The sequence below is a fragment of the Carettochelys insculpta genome, chromosome 16 (genome assembly GCF_033958435.1).
Source record: "Carettochelys insculpta isolate YL-2023 chromosome 16, ASM3395843v1, whole genome shotgun sequence".
Taxonomy (NCBI): Eukaryota; Metazoa; Chordata; order Testudines; family Carettochelyidae; genus Carettochelys; species Carettochelys insculpta.
The window spans coordinates 17338339-17363778 of NC_134152.1; the positions used below are offsets into that span (position 1 = coordinate 17338339).

Genomic DNA, 25440 nt, shown 5'->3' on the forward strand with positions numbered 1-25440 from the left:
CATCATGCAGTATTTCTTCTGGGCTGGATAACTGCATAAGAAGTAAAGTGGTCCACCTACAAGCACCCACTGCATGGATCAGATTCTGCAGTCCCATTGAGGACAATGGCAAAACTCCCATGCACTTCAAGGAGAGCAGGATTTGGCCCTATGTGGCTTTATTTTTTTTCTCCCAAACTTTAAAATAACAATTCAAATGTGCAGCATTCAAATGCTAGCAAGGTGCACACTTACCACAAGTCCCATACAGGCTGCATTTGCAAGAGACCGTTCTCCTCCTGGCATGCTTACAAATAAAGAATGAATGAGGAACTCTGGCATAAGCCCAGTGATAAGAGTTTATGAATGAGCAAGCAAATCAGATTCACATAGAATCAGTTTTATTGCCAGGTAAGAAATTCATATTAATATAGTGAATACATATGTTTACAAATAAACATTCTTAAAAAACAAACAAACATTTTATCGTAGGAAGTATTATTGGTATCATAAACTCCAGAGTTGTTAACAAATATTAACACGGGTTTACTTACAGAACATACAGTTACTAAAATATTTCCACATAAAATATGCTCAAGTTACACAAAAATCTGTGTGGATCAGAGTGCAGCTGAAGTGTGTATCTAAAGCATATGGATTAACAGCAACATTCCATAAAGGGTCAAATTAAGTTAGCCAGTTGTGAATGCAATAAAGGTTAAAGGAACGACATGAGAGATACAGGAGAACTTGGAGTGTGTGTGGGTAACCCAGACGCCATGTACTGGCACCTCAACCACTTACAGAGAGAAAAAATGCATCTCCTCTACAACCTTAGCTGAGAACCAGCTGCCTTTTAGCTTAAACTGTAGAGGCTCATTCAGTGATCTCCAGAGGTCCCAGCAGTTACAAGTTGGAGCTCATCCACAATTTCAGCTGGGCCCTTGAAGCTTGGGAAATATGTAACCCACACACCTGCTGGATGTGGGTCACTGTCCCATGTAATGTCACTTTGACCACTTACAGACAGAAAACAAAATGAGTCTTCTCTGCAGCCTTAGCTGACAGCCAGCTGGCTCTTAGCTCAGACTGTAGAGGCTCATGAACTACGCTACAGAAGTGCCAGGGTTAAGTCCTCCTGTCGATGGTTACATGTCCATGGGCTTTGTTTATGTCTCTTAGGCTGAAAACAGATGATCATACAAATTAGAAGCACACCTACAGAGCGATGCCCCTATTGTCAGGGTACAAATCAGTCTTGAGTTGGCTGGATAAAGAATTGTGTCCTTTTAAACGTCTCTGCTCTTGCAGCCTTGTAAAAATGTGAGAAGAAATACAGTCTGAATCAGCTGAATACAGTTCAGAAATTCCACTTTTGAATCATTTTACAGCATACAGTTCTCAGACTCATGGAGCCAATCGTGTCTTTTTATATTATGAAACTAATCTTAAGGAGACTTGACAGCCAGAGAGAATGTAAATTGCATTGGGATGGTTAGTTTATGACATGGCCAGAAGACTTCTTCTTTAGGGATGGCAGGGAGTTTAGTGCATGATGAAAGTGAAAAGCAGATTGCACTGCCTGGTGTATCAGGCTGTTGCCACAACATTTATTCACTTCACTGCTGATGTGCACATATTTTATCAGTCCAGGACTGCCAGCCTGTTAACTGTGCCCAATTCTGGAGCAGTTTTATTGATTTGAAAAATGTATCCAAGTCATCAGAACCAGAGTAAGACAAGATCATGTGTCTGATTTTAAACCCAAACTCTTGTGATGGCTTGAGGCTAAAGCAGTAGCCCCTTACCTATCAAACAGCCCACCAGGAGGAGGGGGACACCACTAACAAAAGGCAAACAAGAGAAAAGACAATATGCATGGAACATTTAATTGAACTTTGAAAGAGAACTACTGTGCCTAAAGGCAAATACAGACTGAAAGAATATAGGGCATTTTAGGTAGGAAAGCTATACCTTAAGAGTAGAGGGCTAACTCAATATTCCTGACCTTGCAACCACTACATGGAGGTGAAACATGAATTTTTGTTCTTGACAACAAAAGAGGGCAGAGAGACAGTTAGGGCTAGAACCCTTCTAATACTTTAATCAAACATGAGGAAATAAGCTTAAAAGAACATAGGTTTCACTTTGAGAAACAAGACTGTCATTGAACAATAGCAATACAGTAAAGGCACCACCCACGCTTATTTATTTTCAGTCTGAAGCAGTTGACTATAGGCAAAACATTTAGGTGAAGAAAAAGTTTTGACAGTCCACAAAGCGAGAGTTGTTACCTCTGCCTGGAAAACAGGTGTTCTGCTCCTGCCCACACCTTCCCACATCCCTCCCCCCATGTTCTGTCACGTGATATGTCTCTTATTTTGGAGGATCCAAGAATGTTAAAATTGAACCAAAGTTAAACGAAAATAAAAGCTTCTAGTTTGTCCTTCTGGACACTCTGCCAGCCAGAAAGTTGTCATATGCTTTCAATTGTAACAGTCTTCATAAGATTCACATGAAAGAGTCTTTTGTCTGTTTTATTTTATTGGGTGCTTTTCATTTGTTTGTTTTTACGCTTCCTATAGTGATGGCATGAAAACATAATGTCAGGGCTTGTACCAAGTTATTTGCACTTGGGTTTTCACAGGTTTAGTGATTATTATTCATAGCAGAATTTATACAAAATTCCAGACCAAAACAATGTATTACAGTATATTGTTCTTGCTCAATGGATCTCTGTTTCAAGGCAGGAACATAATGTAAATGGTTTAAGCAGTTGTAAAGTTTCTCTAGATTGTGCTACTTCTCTTCATGGATTTCCGTTTCAAGTAAAAAAAAAATTAGTCACAAGGATTTGTTTCCAGTATGAAATACAAATGGTGTTTCTAATTCAACCTTCAGTGTATTGCTGAATGGTATTAACCCACTCTTTACCTTACAATTGGCTTCACAGCAGGAATGCCCAAGTGGAAGTTCCTTTCTTTCCTGCTATCTTTTTTTTTTTTTTGCCTCTTTCAGTTATTTATGTGTGTTTTGTTTTTAAGGGATCTTTTTTGCTCAGACACAATCTCAAACAGTCACTTCTGTCTTGCTGTTAGTTATGAAATATGGCTGTGGAGGCAGATAGTGCTGGTTCCGAGTTGTTAGTGGATCACTTCCTGCTGGTTCTCCTGTGCCGGGCTTGCCCTTGTTTGCATACGTCTGCCGTCGGAGGGACTGGTCACTGGGGTCCCAGGTTCTGAAGTTGTAAGCTAATGGGTGTGTTTGCATCTTTGAGGCTTTGGATTTCTGCCCATTCTGTCTGGTCGTGCTATTGTCAGGCGTGTATGTTCTGTCTTCTTCTCTGTGCACCGGGTGCAGTGGCAGGCTCCCCTTGGCAGCCAGTTCTGCAAGCTGTCGGCGTTTGGAGTAGAAGTCATCATTGACCTTGTCAGCTGTTTGATTGCAAAAGAGGAGGGAAAAAAAGAAAAAGTCAGTTGAGAGCTAGAAAATGTTAAATATCAATGCAGGGTATATAGTCCATCATGTATTACTACATTTAGATCAGATAGAAAAAAAATCTTTCTAGATGGGAATAAAAATTCTTCCTGAAAGTTTTGGATTAGGAAGATTCAATGATGTTTTCCTTGGGTTTTTATAGGTATCAGCAGCCCAGGTATCAGTGGCTTCAATATAATCCTTCAACAGACATAAAATGGCCATGCCAATGTGCACTTATACCAAGGGAAGGCACTAAAAAAGCAGGGGCCCACCAGGATTAGTCCCTGATGGGCCACTGCTGCCACCACAAGTATCCAGGGGTACTTACCTGCACTTTCACAGGTGTCAGGTGATCACACCTCTTGTAGACCACAGATCAGTGTTTACGGCCAATGGGAGCGGAAGGAAGCAGAGCACACCAGGACACTGGTTCCAGCCACTCCCATTGGTTGTGAAGGGCAATCTGTGGCCAATGAATGCTGCAATCACCTAATCTCTGCAGAGGCACAGAAAATATAGAGGTTCAGGCCTGACAGGAAATAATCATGGTGGACCAGGTCCAGCCTCTGGGGTGATACGTGCCCACCCCTTACCTAAACCATACATTTTTGAAAACCAAAAATCCCATTTTTAATCCTTGCTAAGATCCTGTGCCAAAGCTCATGGAATCATGTTGGCTTCAGTGGGCTCTGGATCAAGCTCTAAACATACCTGCTTCTGCAAGCATTGCCTGGGCTGCAGTCTCACGGGGTATCATAGGATCACAGGACAGGAAAGGACATTCAGAGATCACCTAGTTCAGATCCCTGCACTCATGGCAGGACTAAGTATTATTTAGACCATCCATGACAGGTGTTTGTCTAATTTGTTCTTAAAAATCTCCAATGATGCAATTTATTTCAGTCCAACCCAAACATCCCTTGCTTCAGTTTAAGCTCATTGCTTCTGGTTCTATCCTTGGAAGATAAGAACATTTTTCTCCCTCCTCCTTGTAATAATCTTTTATGTACTTGAAAATGGTTATCACACTCCCTCTCAGTCTCCTCTTTTCCAGACTAAACAAACCTAATTTTTTCACTCTTGCCTCATAGGTCCTGTTTTCTAGATCTTTAATCATTTTTGATGCTCTTCTTAGAACTTTCTCAACATAGTCCACATATTTCCTGAAATATGGCTCCCAGAATTGGACACAATACTCTAGTTGAGACCTAATCAGTGCAGAGCAGAGTGGAAGAATTGCCTTTTGCATTTTGTGTACAACACTCCTGCTAATACATCTCAAAAATGGTGTTGACTTTTTTTGTGACACTATTACCCTGTTGACTAATATTTAGCTTGTAGTCCACCATGACCCCCAAATCCCTTTCCACAGTACTCCTTTCTAAGCAGTCATTTCCCATTTTGTATGTGTACCAGTGACTGAATGTCATCCCATCTATTTCAGACCATTTCTCCACTTTGTCCAGGCCATTTTGAATTTTAGTCCTATCCTTCAAAGCACTTCCAACCCCTTCCAGCTTGGCATTGTCCTCAATTTTCATGAACATAGTTTTTCTCTCATTATCTAAATCATTGATTAGAAGACCATTCATAAGAACTAAGAACTAGGGGTCACCAGATGAAATTAATAGGTAGCAGGTTTAAAACAAACAAAAAGAAGTTTTTCTTCACACAGTGCAAAGTCAACCTGTGGAACTCCTTGCCAGAGGATGTTGTGAAGATCAGAACTTGCTCGGGATTTTAAAAAGACCTAGATAAATTCATGGAGATAGGTCTATCAATACTTATTAGCTAGGACTGGTTGGAATAGTGTTCCTAGCTTCTGTATGTCAGAGGCTGGAAATGGATGGAGGAGAGGGATCACTCCATGATTTCCCGTTCACTCCCTCTAGGGCATTTGGCTTGGGCCACTGTCAGAAGAAAGGATACTGAGTTATCTAGAACTTTGATTTGACCCAGTATGGCTGCTCTTATTGAAGAAGATATTGAAGAGAAATGGATCCAGAACTGACCCCGTCAACCTCTCGTCATTATGCCCTTCCATCATGACTATGAACCATTATTAACTATTCAATCAGAATGCTTATCCAGCCAGTTATGCATCCATCTTATAGTAGCTTCATCTAGATTTTATTTCCTTGATTGTCTGACCTTCTCAGGTCATGGGAGATTGTATCAAAAGCTCTACTAAAGTCAAGAGATACCAAGTCTACCACTTCCCCCACTCCACAAGGCTCTGTCAAAGAAAGCTGGCAGGTTTGTTCTCGTCAAATCCATACTGACTGTGACTTACCACTCTTTAGCTTCTAGACGTGTGCAAACTGATTGCTTAATTATTCTTAATTACCTTTCCCAGTACAGAAGTTAAGGTGACTGATCCATAATTTCCTGTGTTGTCCTTATTTTCTTTTTTATAGATTGACAGTGTATTTGTCCTTTTCTAGTCCTCTGGAATCTCCTCTGTACTTCATGACTTTTCAAAGGTAATTGCTAATGGATCATATATCTCTTAAATCAGCTTCCTGAGTATTCTAGGATGTGTTTCTTAAGGACCTGGTGACTTGAAGACATTTAATCTGTCTAACTAATTTTTAACTTGTTCTTTCCCTATTTTAGCCTCTGATCCTACCTCATTTTCACTGGCATTTACTATGTTAAATGTCCAATCACCACCAACCTCCTTGGTGGAAACTGAAACAAAGGAGTCACGAAGTATCTCTGCCATTTCTACATTTTTTGTTATTGTTCCCCTCCAACCCCCTGCTGAGTAATGGTCCTATTCTGTACTCGATCAACTTCTTGCCTCTAATATACTTACAGAGTTTTTAAAAATCTTTTAGGTCTCCTCTAGTTTGATCTCATTTTGTGCCTTGGCCTTTCTGATTTTAACTACATACTTGTGTTATTTGTTCACATTCATCCATTGTAATTTGACGTGGTTTCTACTTTTTGTAGAGCTTTTTTTTTGATTTTTAGATTACTGTAGATGTCCTAGTTACACATCTTGAGACTCTGGGCCAAAATTGTCCATCCTATGGAGAACTGTAACAGAGAGGGAGCCATGTTAGTCTGTTCTCCAACAAAACAAAACAGCAGAAATGTAGCACTTTAAAGACTAACAAAATGATTTATGATTTGTTCAGATCTGATGAAGTGAGTCTGTCCTACGAAAGCTCATCACTGTATAAATAATTTTGTTAGTCTTTGAAGTGCTACATTTCTGCTGTTTTGTTTCATCCTACGGAGAGGCAACCAGAAATGTCTACATGATAAACCCTGCAGAATTTACGTCACAAAAGAAGGGAGTTGGGGAAGTGATAGAGGTGCAGTCTGCCAACCTCATGAATCAAAGCAATTCACAAAGAGAGGTCTAGGGGAGGTGCTATACTGATGCTTAGATAATAGAGTTTTTACAGAGACCCCTGTAGTAGTATCTACAGAGGGTATCTAGCAGAAGTCTATGTTTATTCAAACTACATGAAGTTCCACTTGGATAAGGGGTCAACAAGGATGATTTTTTTGATAACAGAGTATGTGTCCCTGACTCTACTTCAGCCCTACCCTCAAAGTACTTTGGAAGCACATCCCCTCAAAGCTAGACAGAAGGATCTTTATGAGATCCCAGGGCACTGTATGGTAGACATGGATTTTCCTTATGTTCCCTCACCATCACCATATTTACCAGTTATCCCACCACCCGTCTTTTTGCAGAGGATGTTCTTTGCTTTTTAAATGGTGAATTAGACCAGGAAGGGAATGATGCTGGAGGGCTAGCTACACTGTGTGTTGTTTGTGTGCATTGCAAAGATACAAAACAATTCATCACAATTCAATACAAACATCACACTCTGCTCAAGAGAGGCAGCAGTAAGCAAGATGAGATGCATTTGGTACAGTCATGCTAGGAAGCAATGGGACCTAATACTCTGGGTTCCTCACTCTCATTAGCACTTAAATTAATTCAAATCCTGTTAAATTCTGTTAGCATCAATCCAAAAAACTGCATGTGGCACACCGTTTCTTTAAGGAGGAATATCAGCAAAACACCAATGTTTATTGAGTGTGCTGATGACAAACTAAGCGAAGGGACTGTAACAAAGATGTGATTACAACAATGGCAGTGTGGATGTTGCAGTCTAACGTATACCACTTTTATTCAATACATAGTTGGAGGCACTTGCTCTATCATTTTTGAAAAATATCTTTATTGAATGGTGGTGGTTTGCTTGCTGTTATGAATGGGTACAATGTCCCTCCTTATGTTCCCCTACAGAGAGCAGATCTGACTTTGCTACATCATCCTTTGTACCCGTTCTAGAGGTGAATTAACAGATTATACCCGATTTCCATGAAGCTACAATCTGGTTGGCCTCTGCAGGCCTGTTAAATACCAGTCTTGCTGTAAAGACCATCACATCTTTCTGCCATGATGCACACTTCCCCAGCTGTCATATCTGTGCACTTCTGCTGTTTTCCTTGCGCTCTTTTCCTGAACATCACTATATGGAATTTTGCTAAGGAGGATGGAACTTTAATTCAGAGGGTGAAATTTACCTGTGTTCAGAGAGCTATCATGAAGGTAATGCACCACATCCGTCCTCAAAATAGGGCTTCATTAGGACTTCAATGCTGCATCCTGTTTGTATGGGTCCTGTGCACAAGTGGATGGATTTTACACACACTGGTTGCTGCTCCTCATCTCAGAACATTATCTGTGTAATGGCATGCAACCGGGTTTTCTTTTTAGATTGTGGATGTCATCACAGAAGATATATTTTCCCTTAGAAGATTTGAAATTGCTTAGGAAGACTACACTGTAAAATTAGGCTTTACATGCCTTACCTATCTCCATCTGTCTCTCTTGTAATTGGCATCTGAAGTCTTTCCATAATGTACAGTTGGAGTAAAAAAATTGTCGTTTCTTTTAATTAACATACAGTGTAGATAATAGCCTGTTCTAATTTCAATATGTGATATGTGAATGCAATTACTGATAAAGCTGTAATATATTACAAAGAAGACTTGCTAGAATTTTCTTCCCTTTATAAAGTTGTGATCTAAACAACCAGGAATTTTCATCTACTTTGTTTCTGAGTGACTTTGTCAGACTAAATATGGATAGTCCTATTCATTGTAAAAAATATTTGTTTGGAAACCAACCTCCCTGAAGTTCCACACTGACAGGATACACAGCACCTCTTATTAGCTTTCCATGAACACTTGTGCTAGCAAGTATGTCTTTGCAAATATGTGTTTGTCTGAGTATGAACACCAGACACATTTGTGAGAGATAATGGCGGATATAAGTCAGCCAATCAGGGAGCAGCAATGACTACATATGAGTGAGGTTTTGTTTGTATGGGAAAAGTCACACAAGTTTAAACACTTTAAATCAATCTAATCCAACAGCTTCAAACTTCCAATGTAGACAGACATAAGTTCATTCTGTGTTTAAATTGATTTAATTTTCATTGGAAAATTACCACTTTAAGAAACTCTTTTAAATGTGAGTTACAGTATGGGTTTGGACCGTTTAGCTAGATCTGTGCTGTTTAATGCAACTTTCTTTAGTTTAGGCAATGCTTTATGTGGTCAATCACAACATAAGTAATGAATTATGAACAGCAAATGACAAATGTAATAATCATGACACACACTTAGGAGGAATCCGTTGGGTGAAAGTGTTTCCAGAGGATTACCCACTTCCAGATCTTCCTTGGAGAAGCAAATGAGTCATTGCTTCCTTTTTCTTCAAATTCCTTTTGTTGGCCATGTCTGTCATGCTGCAGCAGTGTCTGCATTCAGACTCTGTCAGACAGGAGATGTAGTACCCAGATCTCTAGATATACAGGTTGAACCTCTCTCATCTATCACACTCAGGACCTGACCGATGTCTGACTAGAAAATTTGCTGCTTGATGGGAGGTCAATAATTTCTAGCATATTACCAACACTTCCAATTCTTACTGGCCTCCTAAAAACATTGAAGGGTAAATTACAGATAAATAACAGCACAACACTGAGAACCATGACTGGTGGCCTTAAACAAACTTTATGGGACCACAGGAAACTTGGCCACACCCATGATAAGTGGTTGTCTGCCTAACAAAAATCATGCCGGATTATGGAGTTAGCCAGAAGATAGAGTTCCAGATTAGAGAGGCTCAACCTGTAGTAAAATAAATAATCTCAGACAACAGGAAATTGTGTTACCATTTTAGCTGTGGTAGTTCAGTTGTTTAATCTAAAACAATCTCCCAATTTGACAACTAGAACTGGAGAGAACAAAGCCTAGAAAGTACTGTGAATAGGAGATGTTTGGAAATTTTATTTGCCTTTATACAAAGTTATAGGTAGTCTTTGTACAATTTGCAGCTATTTGATTAGCTGATGTTGAAGACACCAGGAGGGGGGAAGCATAAGTCAGAATGCTCCTCTCATTTCCCAGAGCCTGTCAAAACGCCATCCAGCTACCTCTTTACTGTTGGGGCCACACAGGTCAGAGCTATCACTGAGACCTCACTCTGAAGCCTGGTCCCCGGTATATCTACCAGTTTATCGGCTGTGAGCTATGCACTCCCTGTGAAACAATAGGCTGTTGATGTGCTGCTAAGGATGACAAGTATCAGAGAGGTAGCTGAGTTAGTTTGCATCTTCAAAAACCCCAAAAAGTCCTGTGGCACCTTATAGACTATCAGATATTTTGGAGCATAAGCTTTCGGGTCTTTGCCCACGAAAGCTTATGCTCCAAAATATCCATTAGTCTATAAGGTGCCACAGGACTTCCTGTTGTTTTTGCTAAGAACAAGAGAGCCGTTGACTTTGCAGTTCATCTTACGTTGGTAGCTGGAACTGCCTTTACCTTCACATGCTTAGAGACAAATTTTGGAAGCTGGGCCCCTTTCTTCATCCTCTGTGATCCCAACCTCCTTCCTGTAAAGTTCCCATGAATCATTATCCTGGTAGTTTTACCATGGGAGATGTTGATACTTGGCGAGGTGGAATGTGCTGGGGGGAGCCAATTAAACGGTTAGGATTTTTTCTACTGTGACTCTCTTTGTACATTAGACATCACAGCTGAGCATGTCTGAACTGCTCTTTTTCCAGTTTGATTTTTGTACATTTAAATCAGCTTAAAACTGCCTAAATATAGTAAATGCATGCATGCACATTGGGGTAAATGTATTAGAGATACGAAGCCTTCCCAGCATCCCTCACAATCCTATTTTCAGCTGTTAATGCTGTGTGTAACTGTGACATGTCAGCAGTGTGTTTGACTGCACAGTGAAAGACACTGATGTTCAAAGCCAACCTTGTAAATCCCATTCTCCGTCTGTTTAAAGTATGCATCCTTAAAATAACAACAACCATGAAACCTGCCTCAATAAACACAGACTGGAGAAAAAAATTAGGATAAATAGTGGAAAAAAAAATCTTTTGGCAACTCTTCTGCACATTGGAGTTCTCTCCATCTTAAAATGTGCACATCAGTGGGGAGAAGAATGTGACAGAGAACCACTGACTATTTCCCAACACCAACTATGTTACCCAACATGCTAACACCTGATGCTCATCTATTGCAGAAACACATTCACTTCAGCGTTGTCTAGCTGGCCCCTTTCTTATGGGGCACTGTGGAGAGGAAGGAGAGGTGATTTCATAACAAACTGAAAAATAAAGCATGTACGCATTATTGGGATGTTTGTGCAGTCATCTTTGAAAAACGCCTGTTGAGAATACCTTGGTAGGTTATTTTTTATTTTTAGCCTATCACTGTAAATGTCTTATTTACCTTTGTACACACAGAAGGGTTACAGGATATCTGGGATTTTACTCCAGGTTCTTCCATTGACTGGCCACATGATCTTGGGAAATCATACAACCTTTGCATTCATAGGCTGGTAATCCATTAGTAGCTCCTCTGAGGTGTTATGAGGATTAATTGCTATCCGTACAATGCATTGAGCTCTCAAATTAAAGGCCCTGGAAATCATTTGTATTGAGTATATTTTGTATGCAAGACAGTAAAATAGGATTTAAAGATATCACTGTCACGTTAGAAGAAAGAGAGAGAAAAGAATTAGAATCTCAGAATTGCATAATGACTATGTACAATAAGAGCTTTAATTCTGAAAGTCACCCCTTTTGCTTTTCCTGTCTCCGGTATTAATGGTTAATTAGATGTATTCTGACAGTTCAACATTTTGGTAACATTTTTGCCCTTTCATTTATGGTAGTCAACAGTACTTCTCTGCCCCACCCCCACCCCACCCCCACTGTAATATTTGAATATCTCATAGCTTATAAAGCATCTGTCCTCTCAACAATCTTGTGTGGTACGGAAATTCTATTATCTCCCTTACAGAGGGGTAACTGCTGCACGTGATGTGCCCAAAGTTACACAGGGAGTCATTGTCAGAGCAGGGAATTGAGTCTGTTGCCTGACTCCTCAACTAGTGCCTTAATCACATCACAGACTTCCTATCTTAATGTACACACAAACTTAATGACAGTTTTTTGTTTGAGGAATTGACATATTGAAACATGGACAATTTCTCCTGAAAGACCAACAAATGTATTTATTAGTTAATGAGCTTTCCTGGGTAAGACCCACTTCTTCAGATTTGGAGCAGATAATGAGAATCCAGGGTTTATATAGCAGGGAGGAGGGAAAGAAGGAGAAGGAAAAAAATAGGGGCCCGGGGGAGTCACCTGTTGCTAATAGGACCAGTGGCAGAAGTATATTAAGTGAAGTGGGATGGGTGCCATTCCTGCAAATATCAAAGATGGGAAAATTGCCCTTGTAATGCGTAAGATAAATTACAGCTGTGTTAAGCTCCAGGTTAAATGGTCAATCTTACAAATGAATTCCAATTCAGATGTCTCCCTCTGTAATCTTGGTAACCTCTGTTACCTTTAAAGGCAGTTTATTTCTTGGTTAAGGAACCAGGAGGGTTTATCTGCCTAGGAAGAGGAGGAAAGTTGAGGAAGCTATTTACCAAATGTATACTCTTTTTGTTTGTGAACTGTTTCTGAAGAAACTTCAATTTTTGCATATTTGTTCTTAATTCAAAATTATGTGATTAATGTATTTTAGTCAATATGTTACTTATGCGCTAAATAGTATGGATGACATCATCGATCCTTGAAGACACGAGGAGTTTTGCCATTGAATTCAGGAGGGCCTCCCTGTGTAACTTTGTCAAAGTCACCTTATTCTGTCTTTTGAGTATTTACTAGCCAAGCTATGTGATGGGCCACTAAAACTACACAGTATTGTTTCTGTTCGTTGAATAGTTTTCAAGATGGCCATTCAAATGCTTCTGGCATAAATATTCATGTGAACACATTTCTATTAGTATTTGTGTTTTATTTCTCTCTGCACATCTATTTTTTCATAAACTTTTGCCTCTGCAAATGTCTGCAATTACAAACGTTGCATGGTGGAAAGTAAAACATAAGACTGTAAATGGCTCTGAAGCAAATGTGTGGCTTTTCATCTGCCTGGTCTTGCAGGCCCCATTGTATGAGGAATGAAGGAAGGCAGTTGCACTCTGAATTTAAGACTAGAAATAACAGGTGGGAAAAACAATACCAAATGAGAGGGAAGTGATTCAGTTTGGCATTATGAGTGCACCTTCCCATTAGTACGTCTTAGCTTATACACATTGGGTGCGTCTACACTTGCATTCCTCTTTCGAAAGAGGTATGCAAATGAGGGAAATCAAAAATGCAAACAAGGTGCACATTTGCATATCCGACCCCTCATTTGCATACTCTTATTTCAAAGGAGCTTCTTTTAAAAGAAGAAAACCAGTGTAGATGCTGCTCTTTCGAAAGTAAACCCCATCTTCAAAAGTATCCTTCTTCCCATTAAACAAAGGGAAGAAGGATTCTTTCGAAGATGGGGTTTATTTTCAGAAGAGTGGCGTCTACACTGGTTCTCTTCTTTTGAAATAAGAATATGCAAATGAGATGCCATATATTCAAATATGCAGCTCATTTGCATTTTCAATTTCCCTCATTTACATACCTCTTTCGAAAGAGGAATGAAAGTGTAGATGCACCCATTGGGAAAACTGCATGTTGGGGATTACTTTCTTCTACCTGTGGTCTTTGATTTGAGCTATAAAGTACTTACTCAAGGCTATCTAACCTTAAAATGGGAAACCTTATGTCTCTCTCCAAGTAAAGAAGCTAGAATGTCCCCATAAGATTGCTTAACAAATGACAAAAGAGATAGTCGTCTCTCGCCTTTGGCTTGTATATGTTACTGGAAGTTACTATAATACAGTCAACTTGATCTAGCCCTAAATGTTATGACAGCATCTGTTTGTTTTAACTTCAGCTCAGAAAAGCCACAGAATCATAGAATCCTATGGGTGGATGGGACCTCAGGATGTGTTTTGAATGTGTTTTGAAGCTTCCAAACCTCTTGATTCATGTTTTTTAGGGACTTTTGTTAGAGTTGATTTGAAAACTAATGCAGAATTAATTCAGCAAAAAATCCAGCCTAGTACAATTTAATGTTTCCTATGCTGGGGAAAAAGACCCATGTGGCCAAATTACTGTTTGGTTCAGATTCACTGAGTTAAATTAAAGAAATATGGCTCAATTCAGGAAGGTAGAACTAATAGGCAGCGAACAGCACTTGGAACACAGGGTTCCCAGGGCAGCATTCAGCCAGTTTAACTGCTGTAGTAACGAGGGAGTTATAGGGAAAGCTGGACACCAGAATTCAGTCTCATGTCTGGAAATAGACAAGCTCCTTTAAATAATAGTTAGGGAAGGAGAGGACAGGATACCAGGTCGTGTCTGTTGCCAAGGGGTGGAGGCACGGCTGCGGCAGCTCACTGCTCACCAGCCGTTCTCATCTGTGAAATGGCTTCTTGCTGGCTTTGTTGCAGCTGAACACAAGTTAGAGTGGTTGTGAGCCAGAGTGAGGAGATAGGAAGTGAAAAGTGTGGCTTAAAGTCACCAGCGTCTCCTGCCATTTCCACTCTCGTACGGGGCACAACTTGGCTAGAACAGAAAATTCAGCCCATGGACTATGTATTTACCAACATTTTCTCCTCTTCCTTTTCTCTTTGACTAGTTTATTTGTAACAATTTGCAAAGAAAGATAGCATATTATGGCAGCAGATTACTGTCTATGATCTTCATTAGTGACAAGAATGCTTGGTAAGCAACAAAAATATATATGATGCTCAGAACTGGATGTAAATGAGTCTCACAGGGCTGTAATCCTACTTATATGGCTCTGTCATCCCTCTCCTTACATACTGTACCACTTTATCAGTTCACTCATTGCTCATGCTGATCTGGAAAGAGGCCAAGCATAAAAAGACATATTAAATCATTCTTTTCCTCCACAGGCGCTATTTGAAAGGAGCTTGTCCACCTCCAGACATAAGACTGAATTCTGTTTTCCTATCAAATAGAATGCTACTTTCATGTGATGAGAAATGATTAAATATAAATATGTAGGCACAAGTCCTTCTTCTTCTGTTCAATTGATTACTTTTATAACAGCTTTTCATATGCTCAAGAGGCCAGAGAATGTTTGGTTTTGATATACAGTAGGAAAGCTTTAAAATATGAACGTAATTAGACTTGGTAACTAGAGCCTGCAGTCTCCACTATGTTCTCTTCATCCACGGCAGACAGTGAAGTCTGCTGCTTGGCTGGTAACTCTGAGGCAGAAGTCGATTAACTCTTCAGGCACCAGACATGACGCACGACACTCTCCATAGCACCTTACCTTGGTAGGTAACAAATCACTAGTGCTTCAGACTATTCACATGCCCAGAAGCAGAAGTGCCACTCTTCTGAACATGTGCCAAGAGGTATAAACACCAAAGGAACTAATTATTTCTGGTATTTGTTTCTTATTCATTTCCAAACACTTTGTAAGAGCAAGCTGGTTTCTCTCTGTGGAATTAAAAAAACAACTTCTTTTCAAAAGGCACTTTTATATTAACCTGATAGGTTTAAATTTCAGTGTTAACAATTTTATTTGACAAAGTAATGCAGAGGTGTGATCCATATTTACCAATCAAGGTATACTGGCTACATCCATTTTATACTATTTTCAAATTAATAAATTATGAATATATACCAATCCTGTATTAGAAAACCAGTGTATTGAATACAGGTTTATGATAATCAAGAGAATCTGTCTTCCTGGAAGCAAATAATGCTGCTCTGTGTTAAACTAATAAAACAGCTTTTTGTCATAGGATTTGAAATCTGTTGATGGACAGCAATTCATTAAGCCTCACACCAGCCTTGTACTGTTCTTATATTGCAAAAGCCAGAAAGTATGCCCAGTGTTTGTTACTTGCTCAAAGTGAAATAGTGAGTGAAGAATCTGAGACCAAAATAAAAAGATTTACACTTCCCTGCGCTGAGAACATGATGATGGGTTAGGTTTCTAAGGTAGATAAGAGAACAAAATAAAAAGCTTTACAGTACCCTGCTCTGAGACATAACAATGGATTAGGTTTCTAAGGTGGATAAGGGAATTAGGCACCCAGTACCCTCAGGTTCCTCTGAAGATTCCAGCCAATAAGCATACTGTAATGTAAAACCTGTTTCATAATGATTTCTCTCTCTCCTTTCACAATGAACATTAACACTTATCCTTGCCTGTCATCTGTAACTGGCAAGTAAATTGCCACCGAATTATGGGTTGGATTTCACTAAAAAGTCAATATTTATTACAAAATATTAATTTCGTAAATGAATAGCTTTGACCATATTTTTCTCAGAGTTTTCTGGCAATCTTCTCGGCAAATTAAGGGATAGGCCACAAAATTTACCATTTGAAAGGCAAACTAATAATCCATACACTGACTTCAATGGTGACAGAATGGATTGAAGAACAAGTGTACGACAGTTAACATCAGATAGCTTTCCAGTTGTCTATTAAAAAGTGCTTCTTCCTTTGGTCATTCAATCAGCTAGTTTATTAGTTAGCTTCATAGTGTATCCCTAGCATATAAATAAAGAACAAACTTTATGGCATCAAAGTTGGTAGCAATCCTTTTATGAACACATCTTTTATGTGTTAAGTTGTGTGGTTCAAATAATAATCACAGCATAGTATTCTAGAATGTTTCAGTAAGCAACAATTCATTTTTGTTTCTACAAAATACATATTTATGTTATTGACCTATGGACTTAAAAAGCTGAAAACAAATTGGAACTGCACTCACAGGTCAAATGCAACTCCTTACCATGCAGTTTTGTTCTACCAGTCCCAAAATTTGACTAAGTGCTAAACTTTGTTCAGTCTTTAAGTTCTGAAAACAAAAATTTTCTTGAAATCGACATTGCTTGGCTCATTTTTGTTAACGGTGTAAAGCATCTGAGTGCCACTGTTCACTGGTTCTCAAACATTTTACTCAGGTAACCCACTAGCTACATGGTCTCACGCATCACATACTCTGGCACCACAACCCTGCTCCCAGCCTGGCGTGTCGAGGAGGCCTTTGGAAGAGGAGGGTTGGAAACTGACAGCAACTTGTGAGCTCACCTCACAAGAGTGACAGTGTCACTTAGTTTGGTCGGGAGAGGGAGCAAGGTCTCGCCCCACCAGAGAGGAGCTGCTGTTGTAGGGTGAAGAGGGTGCAGTGTGCGCTTGCTGTCCATCCCAGCACACGCTACTTCCGGGGCTTTCCCTCCTCCAGGCCAGGAGACGTACATACATGGTTAAGGATGAGAGATGGATTCATCTAGCCCTGAATGTGGTGACCTCAAACTCCCTCTAGCCCCTCTGCTCTGGGGCACTGGCTAGGAAGAGCCAGGTGCTGCATATGCCAAAGCCCCACACAGCTCTGGCATGGGGAAGTTTCTCTACCCCTCAGATACGCTTCTGAGTGGTGAGTGGAAGCTATTACCAGTCTGCTTGTGCCCTGACTCTGCAGGTCCCCAGGCAGGGGCATTTAGCACCATCTTCACATGCTGCCCCTACCCTAGGTCCTGTTCCAGGGTGTGTGGGGCTGCTCTGTCCCCCAGGCACCCTCCCCTGCTGAGCCACCTCTCTGGCTGGCTTCATAGAAGCCCCTGCAGTCAGGTTTCCTGGGACCTGACTCTCAATGAACCCTTAAAGCTTAACCCCTTCCTGTCCACATTGTAGCCAGGGGACAGGAGGCAGTAGGGTTATATTGGTGGGCCAGGAGCAGCTTGGAGGTGGTAGCTGCCTTTCTACATGTGCAAGCAGGAAGGCAGAAGCAGCTTCCATCCACAGGAGTGTGTGGGGGAGAAGACATGGAGCTAGGTACCAAGAGTCTGTCCTGGGAGCCCAGCCAGGCATAGAGGGTGAAGAGCACTAGGCAGGGAGAGATTGGTCACCCCTCCCTTCCCCATACCCCATCCCACACCCAGCGAGAGAGGTGTATGGGAGTATGTGTGTATCACCTCACCCATGCTAACCTTAGCAATAAAAAGGTAAATAAAAAGACTCAAGCATTTCTTTTTAACAGGGACTAAGTCAACTTGCTGTTACTTTGAACATTTGTACTGTATAGCTCTGAACTCGCTTGAAGCTGAGTAATTTTACCAGGTATCCTGTATTCAGCATAGAGAAACACGATCACCCTACTTCTGATTGCTCACTGAGGGCACTAATCATAACTGTAGTTCATTCTTCTAGACTGAGCAGTTATACAGTAAGAAAGCCCATGACATAATATTGCATTTTTGAAAAGGCAACAGCATCCCAAACCAGTCTAACTTTCCTCATGTGATGCAGTAACTCCCTGTGATTTTCAGGAGGAAACACAATTTTTCTCATAATAGTGTCTTACCAGGTTTTCTGGGCCACATACGATTTCTGGTTGTTATTGTGGAGAAAGTTTATCTAAAGCGCTAACATGATAATGCTACTCTCTGGTTTAGGCTTTGGATACTGTACACTCATCCCTTGCTTTTCGAGTACAATTGGTTCCCAAATTTCTGCTCATAGGGGAAAGCTCATAAGAGTGACATTAAATTCCCATTAAAATACATGCAAAAGTCTCCAATTTGTTCCAAGGGCTTGTAACTTGACACAAACCAGGTGAGTTTAGGTACTTTTCTCATGTATTTGAATAGTTTGGCACCAGCAAGAGGATGTAGTGTATGTATGTAGAGCAGGCATTTCCAGCCTATGGGTCAGGACCCGAACACGGGTCCCATTAGATTTGTTAAAGGTCGCCATCTGGGCAGTTTCCAGCTGCATGTGGCTGTTAAAGAAGCCATTTGCAGTTTCTTAACACTGCTGCCTCAGGCAGATATCTATCAATAGCGATAACTGTTGGAGATGGCAGCTAACTCTATTGCTAGGGATAGCAATTACCTTAGGCCTAGGTGCTGAAACCTTAACACTTTAGTTAATTGCTGGGAGCCAGAGGGCTGGGGAAGCCACCCAGCCTAGCACCCCTGGTGAAGAGGCTGTGGGAGAAGGAGTGTCTAAGACTGGGGCTGCTGAGGGATGCGGGGGAGGTGAGGTCTCTAAGACTGGGGGAAGTTTGGGACTTCTGAGGGGTTGTAAGGCTGGGGGAGGTTTGGGGCTGCTGCTGGGTTGTAAGCCTTGGGGCAGTTTGGGGCTGCTGGGGGGCTCTAAGGCTGAGGGTGGTCTGTGACTGATGGAGGTGGTCCTAAGGCTGGAAGAGGTTTGTGGCTGCTGAGCAGGTTTAAGGCTGGAAGCAGTTTGGGACCATGGGGGGCAGTTAATACCTGTGGGGCACGTGGGGGGGTCTAATACAGTAAACCCTGGAGTTACCTAGGGGTTGTTCTTGCAACCCCTACATAACTCAAATTATCCTGCAAGGGGAATGGAGCTAGGAACCACCAGGGCTGGTCAGTTTCCTGGCTCCCAGAATGGCAGGAGCTTGGAACCAGGGGCAGGCTGGTTCCAGTCTCCCTATGGCTTGTGGAGCCAGGAAACTGATCAGCTCATGGCTGGTCAGTTTCACATTCCCACCACTACAGGGGAGGGAACCAGGCTAAGAGCCTTTTCCCTCTTTTCCACCAGCCAAAGGGCTGTCAGACAGCCGCATGTCTGAGGGAAGGGAGGGAGAAGGCTCCAACTGCAGGTCTCCACGCCCCCAGCCAGTGACCTCACAGTTGGTGCTGAGCCAGCCGCAGGACTGCGGGTCTCCCCGCCCTCTGGCTAGGGACCCCACTCATATTAGTGGGGGAAGCTCATTCATATAGTGAATAAAGGTAGGTATAAATATTCCTCATTTTAGTGAATACTCAAAAGTAAAATACTCATTAAATGAGGGATGAGTGCAGTGGGGAATTTCAGCTGCTGTAGTCACACAGCTAATATCTCAGAAAAACAACTTTTAGGCAAAAAAAAAAAAGTGGGAAAATTCATTGGGCGCATTGCAAATCATGTTACTGCACTTTTTCCCCCCAAGCCTTTTGTTATTACAGGATAGAAGTGTAGGAGTAAAGCAGTAATCTCTGTGATTTCTTACCTGTGAGATTTCTTTCTTATACTCAGTTGCTCCACTTTGAACAGCCTTTGCAATACTGAAATGGCAGAGTGTGAACAGCTGCTATTTATATAATGTATAGAATAAAGGGTTCGTTTCCATCATTTGAGGGGAAAGCCACACAGTACGAAGGTAAAGACTGCCAAAATGAGTGGATTCTTCTGGAGATGTTGGTGCAAATGTCTGGATCCTGTGAAATCTTGCAGGACTAGTAATTGGTGTACTTGCGTCGGGGAAAGCTTAGTTTTATATGTAAGGGTAGCACATGCAAAAGGCATTGAAACAATCAAGACAGGAAGCCTCCAACACGTCGGCACACACAATGGAATTTTAAAAATCACCCTTCAGTGCAGAGCGAGGTGTCAACTAAGGTTCTACAACAACACTGCTCGTATATAACTTTGTAGTGACTTTGATACACGTGAACCTCTTTAATCTGGCAACCCTGATGTGCCAGATTACAGAATTTGCTGGGCCAGGGAGGGCACTGTGGGGTGTGGGTGTGAAGGGGGATGGGGTGCAGTACGTACCTGACACCCCACTCCCAGGGGCACCTGTGGCTCCATGTTCCCCACCACTCTTAGGCACCACCCCCTGCAACTTTAGGACTAGTGCGCAAAATCCTCACGGGAGCTCATCACTGCACTGCCATTCCCCCAGCTGGGAGGGAAGTGGGAGTGGCAGCACACAGAGCCACTACCTCCGCCCCACCAGAGTTCATACCCTGGGTGTTCCCAGATTAGGGACACCCAGAGTGCAGTGGTTCAAAGGTACATCCTTTATAGTCAAACTCTGTTTGTAAATAATCACCAGGGAAGTAAACCAGTGCAGTATTAACACATATTTTCATTAAGATCCTGCCAACAGTTATAAACAAAGCCATTGCTGACAGTGGTTACAACTGAACTAGCACTGACACCCTCTCTGCTTGTCTGCACTTACAGCTGACTTCCATTCAGCACCTGTTCATCTGCAATCATTTTTGTCCTGTAGCATAGAGAGGGTCGAGACATCATCCTACACATTTCCTTATTTATCACTTACTCGAAAGTCTTGTGTGCAATTCATTAAGTTTTCATTACAACAGGCTCGTCTAGAGGCACTCTGGATTTAGATTTATTGGCTTCTTACCCATCTCCATTGCTGATCTGCTAAATGAATGGAAATAAGCCAGGCTGATTGTTAGCCTGTTGCCACCAAACCAGCCACTAGCAATGGGGGAAAAACCCATCTAATCGGTTAATGTATTTCGTAAGGTCATTTGAATCAAAGCTGCTGCTTTTACAAGTCCACACATTGTAAACTATGGAGGACGCTTATTTGGAAAACTATTTTTGCCTTATTTTGAACACTCACAGATAATGTGGGTTTGAAAATTCAATTAATTTTCAAGGCCCAGCTTTCCATGGGAAGGGGGTGTCTTTAACATGGAATATAGTGCAAGTTTTCCCCTAGCTGGAAATATGTTAATTGTTTAAAACTGAAGCCCTTTTTGGGGCAGGGAGAATACAGATTTGAATCACAGCAACTGAAGAGATTCACAAACTTAAACTAGTCTTATAAGGTTGAAAGATGGGTTGAGAAGTTGACAAACTTTCAGCACTTCACGCAGATAGTCCTCCCCAGTGAAATTAGACATTGGGTCCAATTTAGTCTGGAAAACAAAATCCACACAGTCCTTCTGAATTTGGCTCAGTAACTCCTAAATCAGAAATAACTAGGCACCCAACGTCCAGATAGACTCTGAAGAGGAAATCTGAATAATAGTTGCTAAGTTTTTTGCATACTTTAGTGACTATTTAAAAATGATGAAATGCCTTTGTGCTGCTGGTAGCCAGCCTTACCTCCTGCAAAATTCTTCAAAGCTAGATATACTGTTTGACAGTTAAAGGTGAGATGACACAAATGAAAGTGTTTAGTGTGTCCTACTTTGGTGTTAAACCTGCCTCTCCCACACCTAGTGCTGTTCGCAATCTCTCCCCTCCACCTCTACCCAACCTAGGTGTCACTTCTACTAAGACCAGCCTTATCCCTAAAGGCCTACCTTTCCACAGCTCTATTCAGTTGCTAAGGGATGGATGTGTCTGTAACAGCCTTTTGTCATGGCTGACTACTAATCCTCGAATTCCGATAGCACTAAAAATGAGAATCGCCAGGTAGCAGAGGAAGCTACAGGAACATCTACTTTCTTAAAGGCTGCAATGAAACAATAGCCAAACTTCTGATGAGGTATATGGGATACCAAAGCATTTCACAACCAGAGTGCTCACAGCTAAATTCAAATGCGCCTCTCTGAGGTAGAAAATGACAATTAGTGTAGGAGAGGGGAAATTCTGATCAAGGACATCAGAGTAGGCAGAGTAGGTTTGTTTTTTTTTTAAATTCTTCGACAACTGCTGAGAGATAAACCGGGACCAATCTAGCTACCATTGAAGTCAATACAAAAAAATTGTATGATTTCATTGACAGCAGGAATGGTTCCTGAAAGTCTGCACCAAGCAGTCAGCAATGTTCAAATCCTTGGCAGAAATACCCCCACCCAGAGTAGCCATGCTATTTGTCACAAAGAGAAGAGGGAAGGGCTCCTTGGGCAGCACTGTGGTTCCAAGCTATTTCTGATGTTATGGTTAGCCCACTAATGTCTATAGACACTTAGAACCATAACCCCTGTGCCTGGGGGAAAGCAGGGAGTAACTGATGCAGCACTTCCTTAGCAAATGAACACCCCAAAGCTCCACAGCCTCCAGCCTTACCAGATTTATTTCATACGTATACATCAGGTTTTTATGTCACACATGGTTCTGTTAGATCCATGGCCCCAGAGTTAAGTCAGGCAACGTGCCTCATCTAGCATTATACATGCCACTGAACATACCCCTAAATACATGAGATTATTAACTGATCACCCTCAGGATACGGCAAATGATGCCTTAATCTGCCCTTCCCTGTCTGTTTCCTAGGCATTAAATCCAGTGAGCTATTCCTGTGTCTAAGATTCTTAATGTAATCCATTTTTGTGCCACCACTTAAGGAAGTGGTAGCTGAGATTTCTTTGCTTCTGGAAATGAAAATGTGGTATTTATTTTGCAGTTCATTTTTGAGACTTTGCAAAGAAATGAGGTTCTTTACTCATCCATCTAACAGTGTGGTTGTTGGCAGTTGACAGTGTACTATAACTGCATTATGCCTAATAACCTTAATTCTGCTTTAACTAAAGAATCAACCTGCCATGAAGTCACAAACACATCATCTGTGTTATATGCAAGGTGAGGATACAGCTTCCAGAGCTCACTGGCATATTGATTTTTCCCCCGCCTAACCTTTGATTTGTGTTGATGCTCCTTAACTGGAGCTCCATGGAATAGTGGGTAGCATGGAAGGGTTCCACTGTCTGCCATGTAGAAATCCATTCCCTCAAAAACAATCTTTGGGGGTAGCAATACAGTTTAAGGTTTATTACAGTACTTTCCTTTACATCTCAACGGTGGCTTTGGCTGAGGAGCTGCAGCGATCCCAGCTAAGAAGGGTAGCTTCTTCAGAGGCTGTGCTACTTGGGGATGATGAATCCGGGGAGTAACAAACATCCCTGCAAGACAGCCCTTGTTTCAGTTTAGAATGGGTATCCCTTCTCTGCAAATCCCCAGGACCTGAAGGGCTAGATGGGGGGGTGCATGGCACCACTCCATGGATTCCTTCCCATTAGAGGGCTATAATTCAAGTAGAAATCCTTGACATACACCTCACAATTGTCTTGTTCTCCCTTGGTCTCCTCCCACATGGATTTCCAGGGTAGCCAGAATTGGACAGATGGCTTCCCTTGCATGCTTCACCTCTGCCAATGAGATTTTCTATACTGCAGATACAGCCATTATGTGTCATGGGTAGCAAAAAGCAAAACCAACCTCTGCTCCAAATCTCACTCATAGGGAAAAGTGGCAAAACAGAAGAAACTGGTGGGGGGTATTGAGCATCATATTTGCAGTTTCTCGCTTTGGCCATGAGTAGGACTGGAATGGTGTTTAGCTTTGTTTTCCCTTGTCAGACGAAGGAATTTCAAAACCTAAAGGGATGATGGGAGCTGTGAACTTTGAGGTGGCCATGCTGCTGCATGCAAACAGTCTTTTTTTTGTTTTTTCAAATGCAAAAACCTTCAGTGAGGAAAGATGCTCTGGCCACTTGCGACTCCTTGAAAATCCGGGAAAGATATGAACTACTTGTGTGAGTCAGCAGCGCAGAACTGGGCCTTAAGAATGGTGATGACTGTTTGCCTATATATTAATGCATGAAAATAACTAATACATTGTATTAATCCCTGACTGAGGGAAAGCTAGTTTACAGCTACAGAACAGCATTTAAGTCCTACAGCTTAGGAGGAGGAGTTCAAGTTCAGGTTGGATTAATTATGCCTTCTGAAAGGTCAAAGGCTCAAAAAGGGATTGCAAAGTGTTTTGATGACATGATTCTGTGTTTAGTAAATCCCAGCACTCCCAACAGGTACACTATCTCTGTGCTTCTCAAGAGCTTTCTATGTCAGCAGTGCATAAATAAACAATGATCATTTAAGCATGGAGCACAAACAAGGGTGATGAATTGGAAATAAGAATAATTTATGTACAAAACCACTTTCTGAACTTTTCCACATAAATAATGAAATGTTGGGAAACTACCAAAGGGAACTAGGATCTTGGCCTTGCAGGTCATCAAATAATGAAGATGGCTGAACACTGAGTACTCCTTGCCATCCAGCAGCCAAGGGGATTTTCTGAAGTATGTGGCTTTGGGAAAAAGCTTATAGAACCTTTATCTAGTATGTTATATTTGTACATTACCTGGCACACTGAGGTCCAGGTCCAGAACTAGGGCTCCTAGACACTAATGTAATAGTGCATGTTCAGTTGTTAGGAATGATTCTAACATTCTGATTAGATAAAAACCAAATCAAATGACATGAGAATTATTGCTTTCAAATCCGTGGGAGCAAACAGCAGAGGAATGTATTCCATCAGCTTTATCCTGGGCGGTGGTGGGAGACTAATGCTGCTGGAAAAAATTCTCTGGCTAGATAGCAATGGAGCATGGAAAGGGGGTGCAGATGGTAATCAACACTCAAAGATAGTACTGATTTGTGAAGTTGGATCTGAGAGAGAGAGAGAGAGAGAGGGAGAGAGAGAATATGATTCTGCTCAGGAAATGAGAGAATAGCTGTTGGACTCAATTTGCCATTATCCTGCATCTTTGGTAGTCCTTTTCATGAGTTCAAGGTGGGTGTAAGTGATTCTCACATCAGAATAGTACTGTTTGGCACAGATGTAAATATACAATGTGCTAGACAAAGGCAAATCTGATCCTTAGTTCCTGGCCAACACTCAGGAGGAATCCCTGCCAAGGGTAAAAGTAACTAAACATTTTTAAAGGTACTGTTCTATTGCAACCCAGGTCCCTGCCAGCTGTTTAAATAGCTCCTGTTGACTTTTGCCACCTCACAGCCAGCTCTT

General features: G+C 41.4%; 1 protein-coding gene across 2 annotated transcripts in view; it reads right to left on the reverse strand.

Annotated features, from left to right (window-relative positions):
• Nucleotides 1–2991: 2991 nt before the first annotated feature.
• SHISA9 (shisa family member 9) overlaps nucleotides 2992–25440 on the reverse strand; it is a 307307-nt gene continuing 284858 nt past the window's right edge. Inside the window, exon 4 of one of the 2 annotated variants that reach the window (XM_075010947.1) lies at nucleotides 2992–3413. In XM_075010947.1, the coding sequence (XP_074867048.1) occupies nucleotides 3049–3413 (365 nt within the window). In that variant the 3' untranslated portion in view covers nucleotides 2992–3048. Of the gene's footprint in view, nucleotides 3455–25440 lie in introns of both variants that reach the window. The other variant, XM_075010946.1, reaches the window with a different exon arrangement.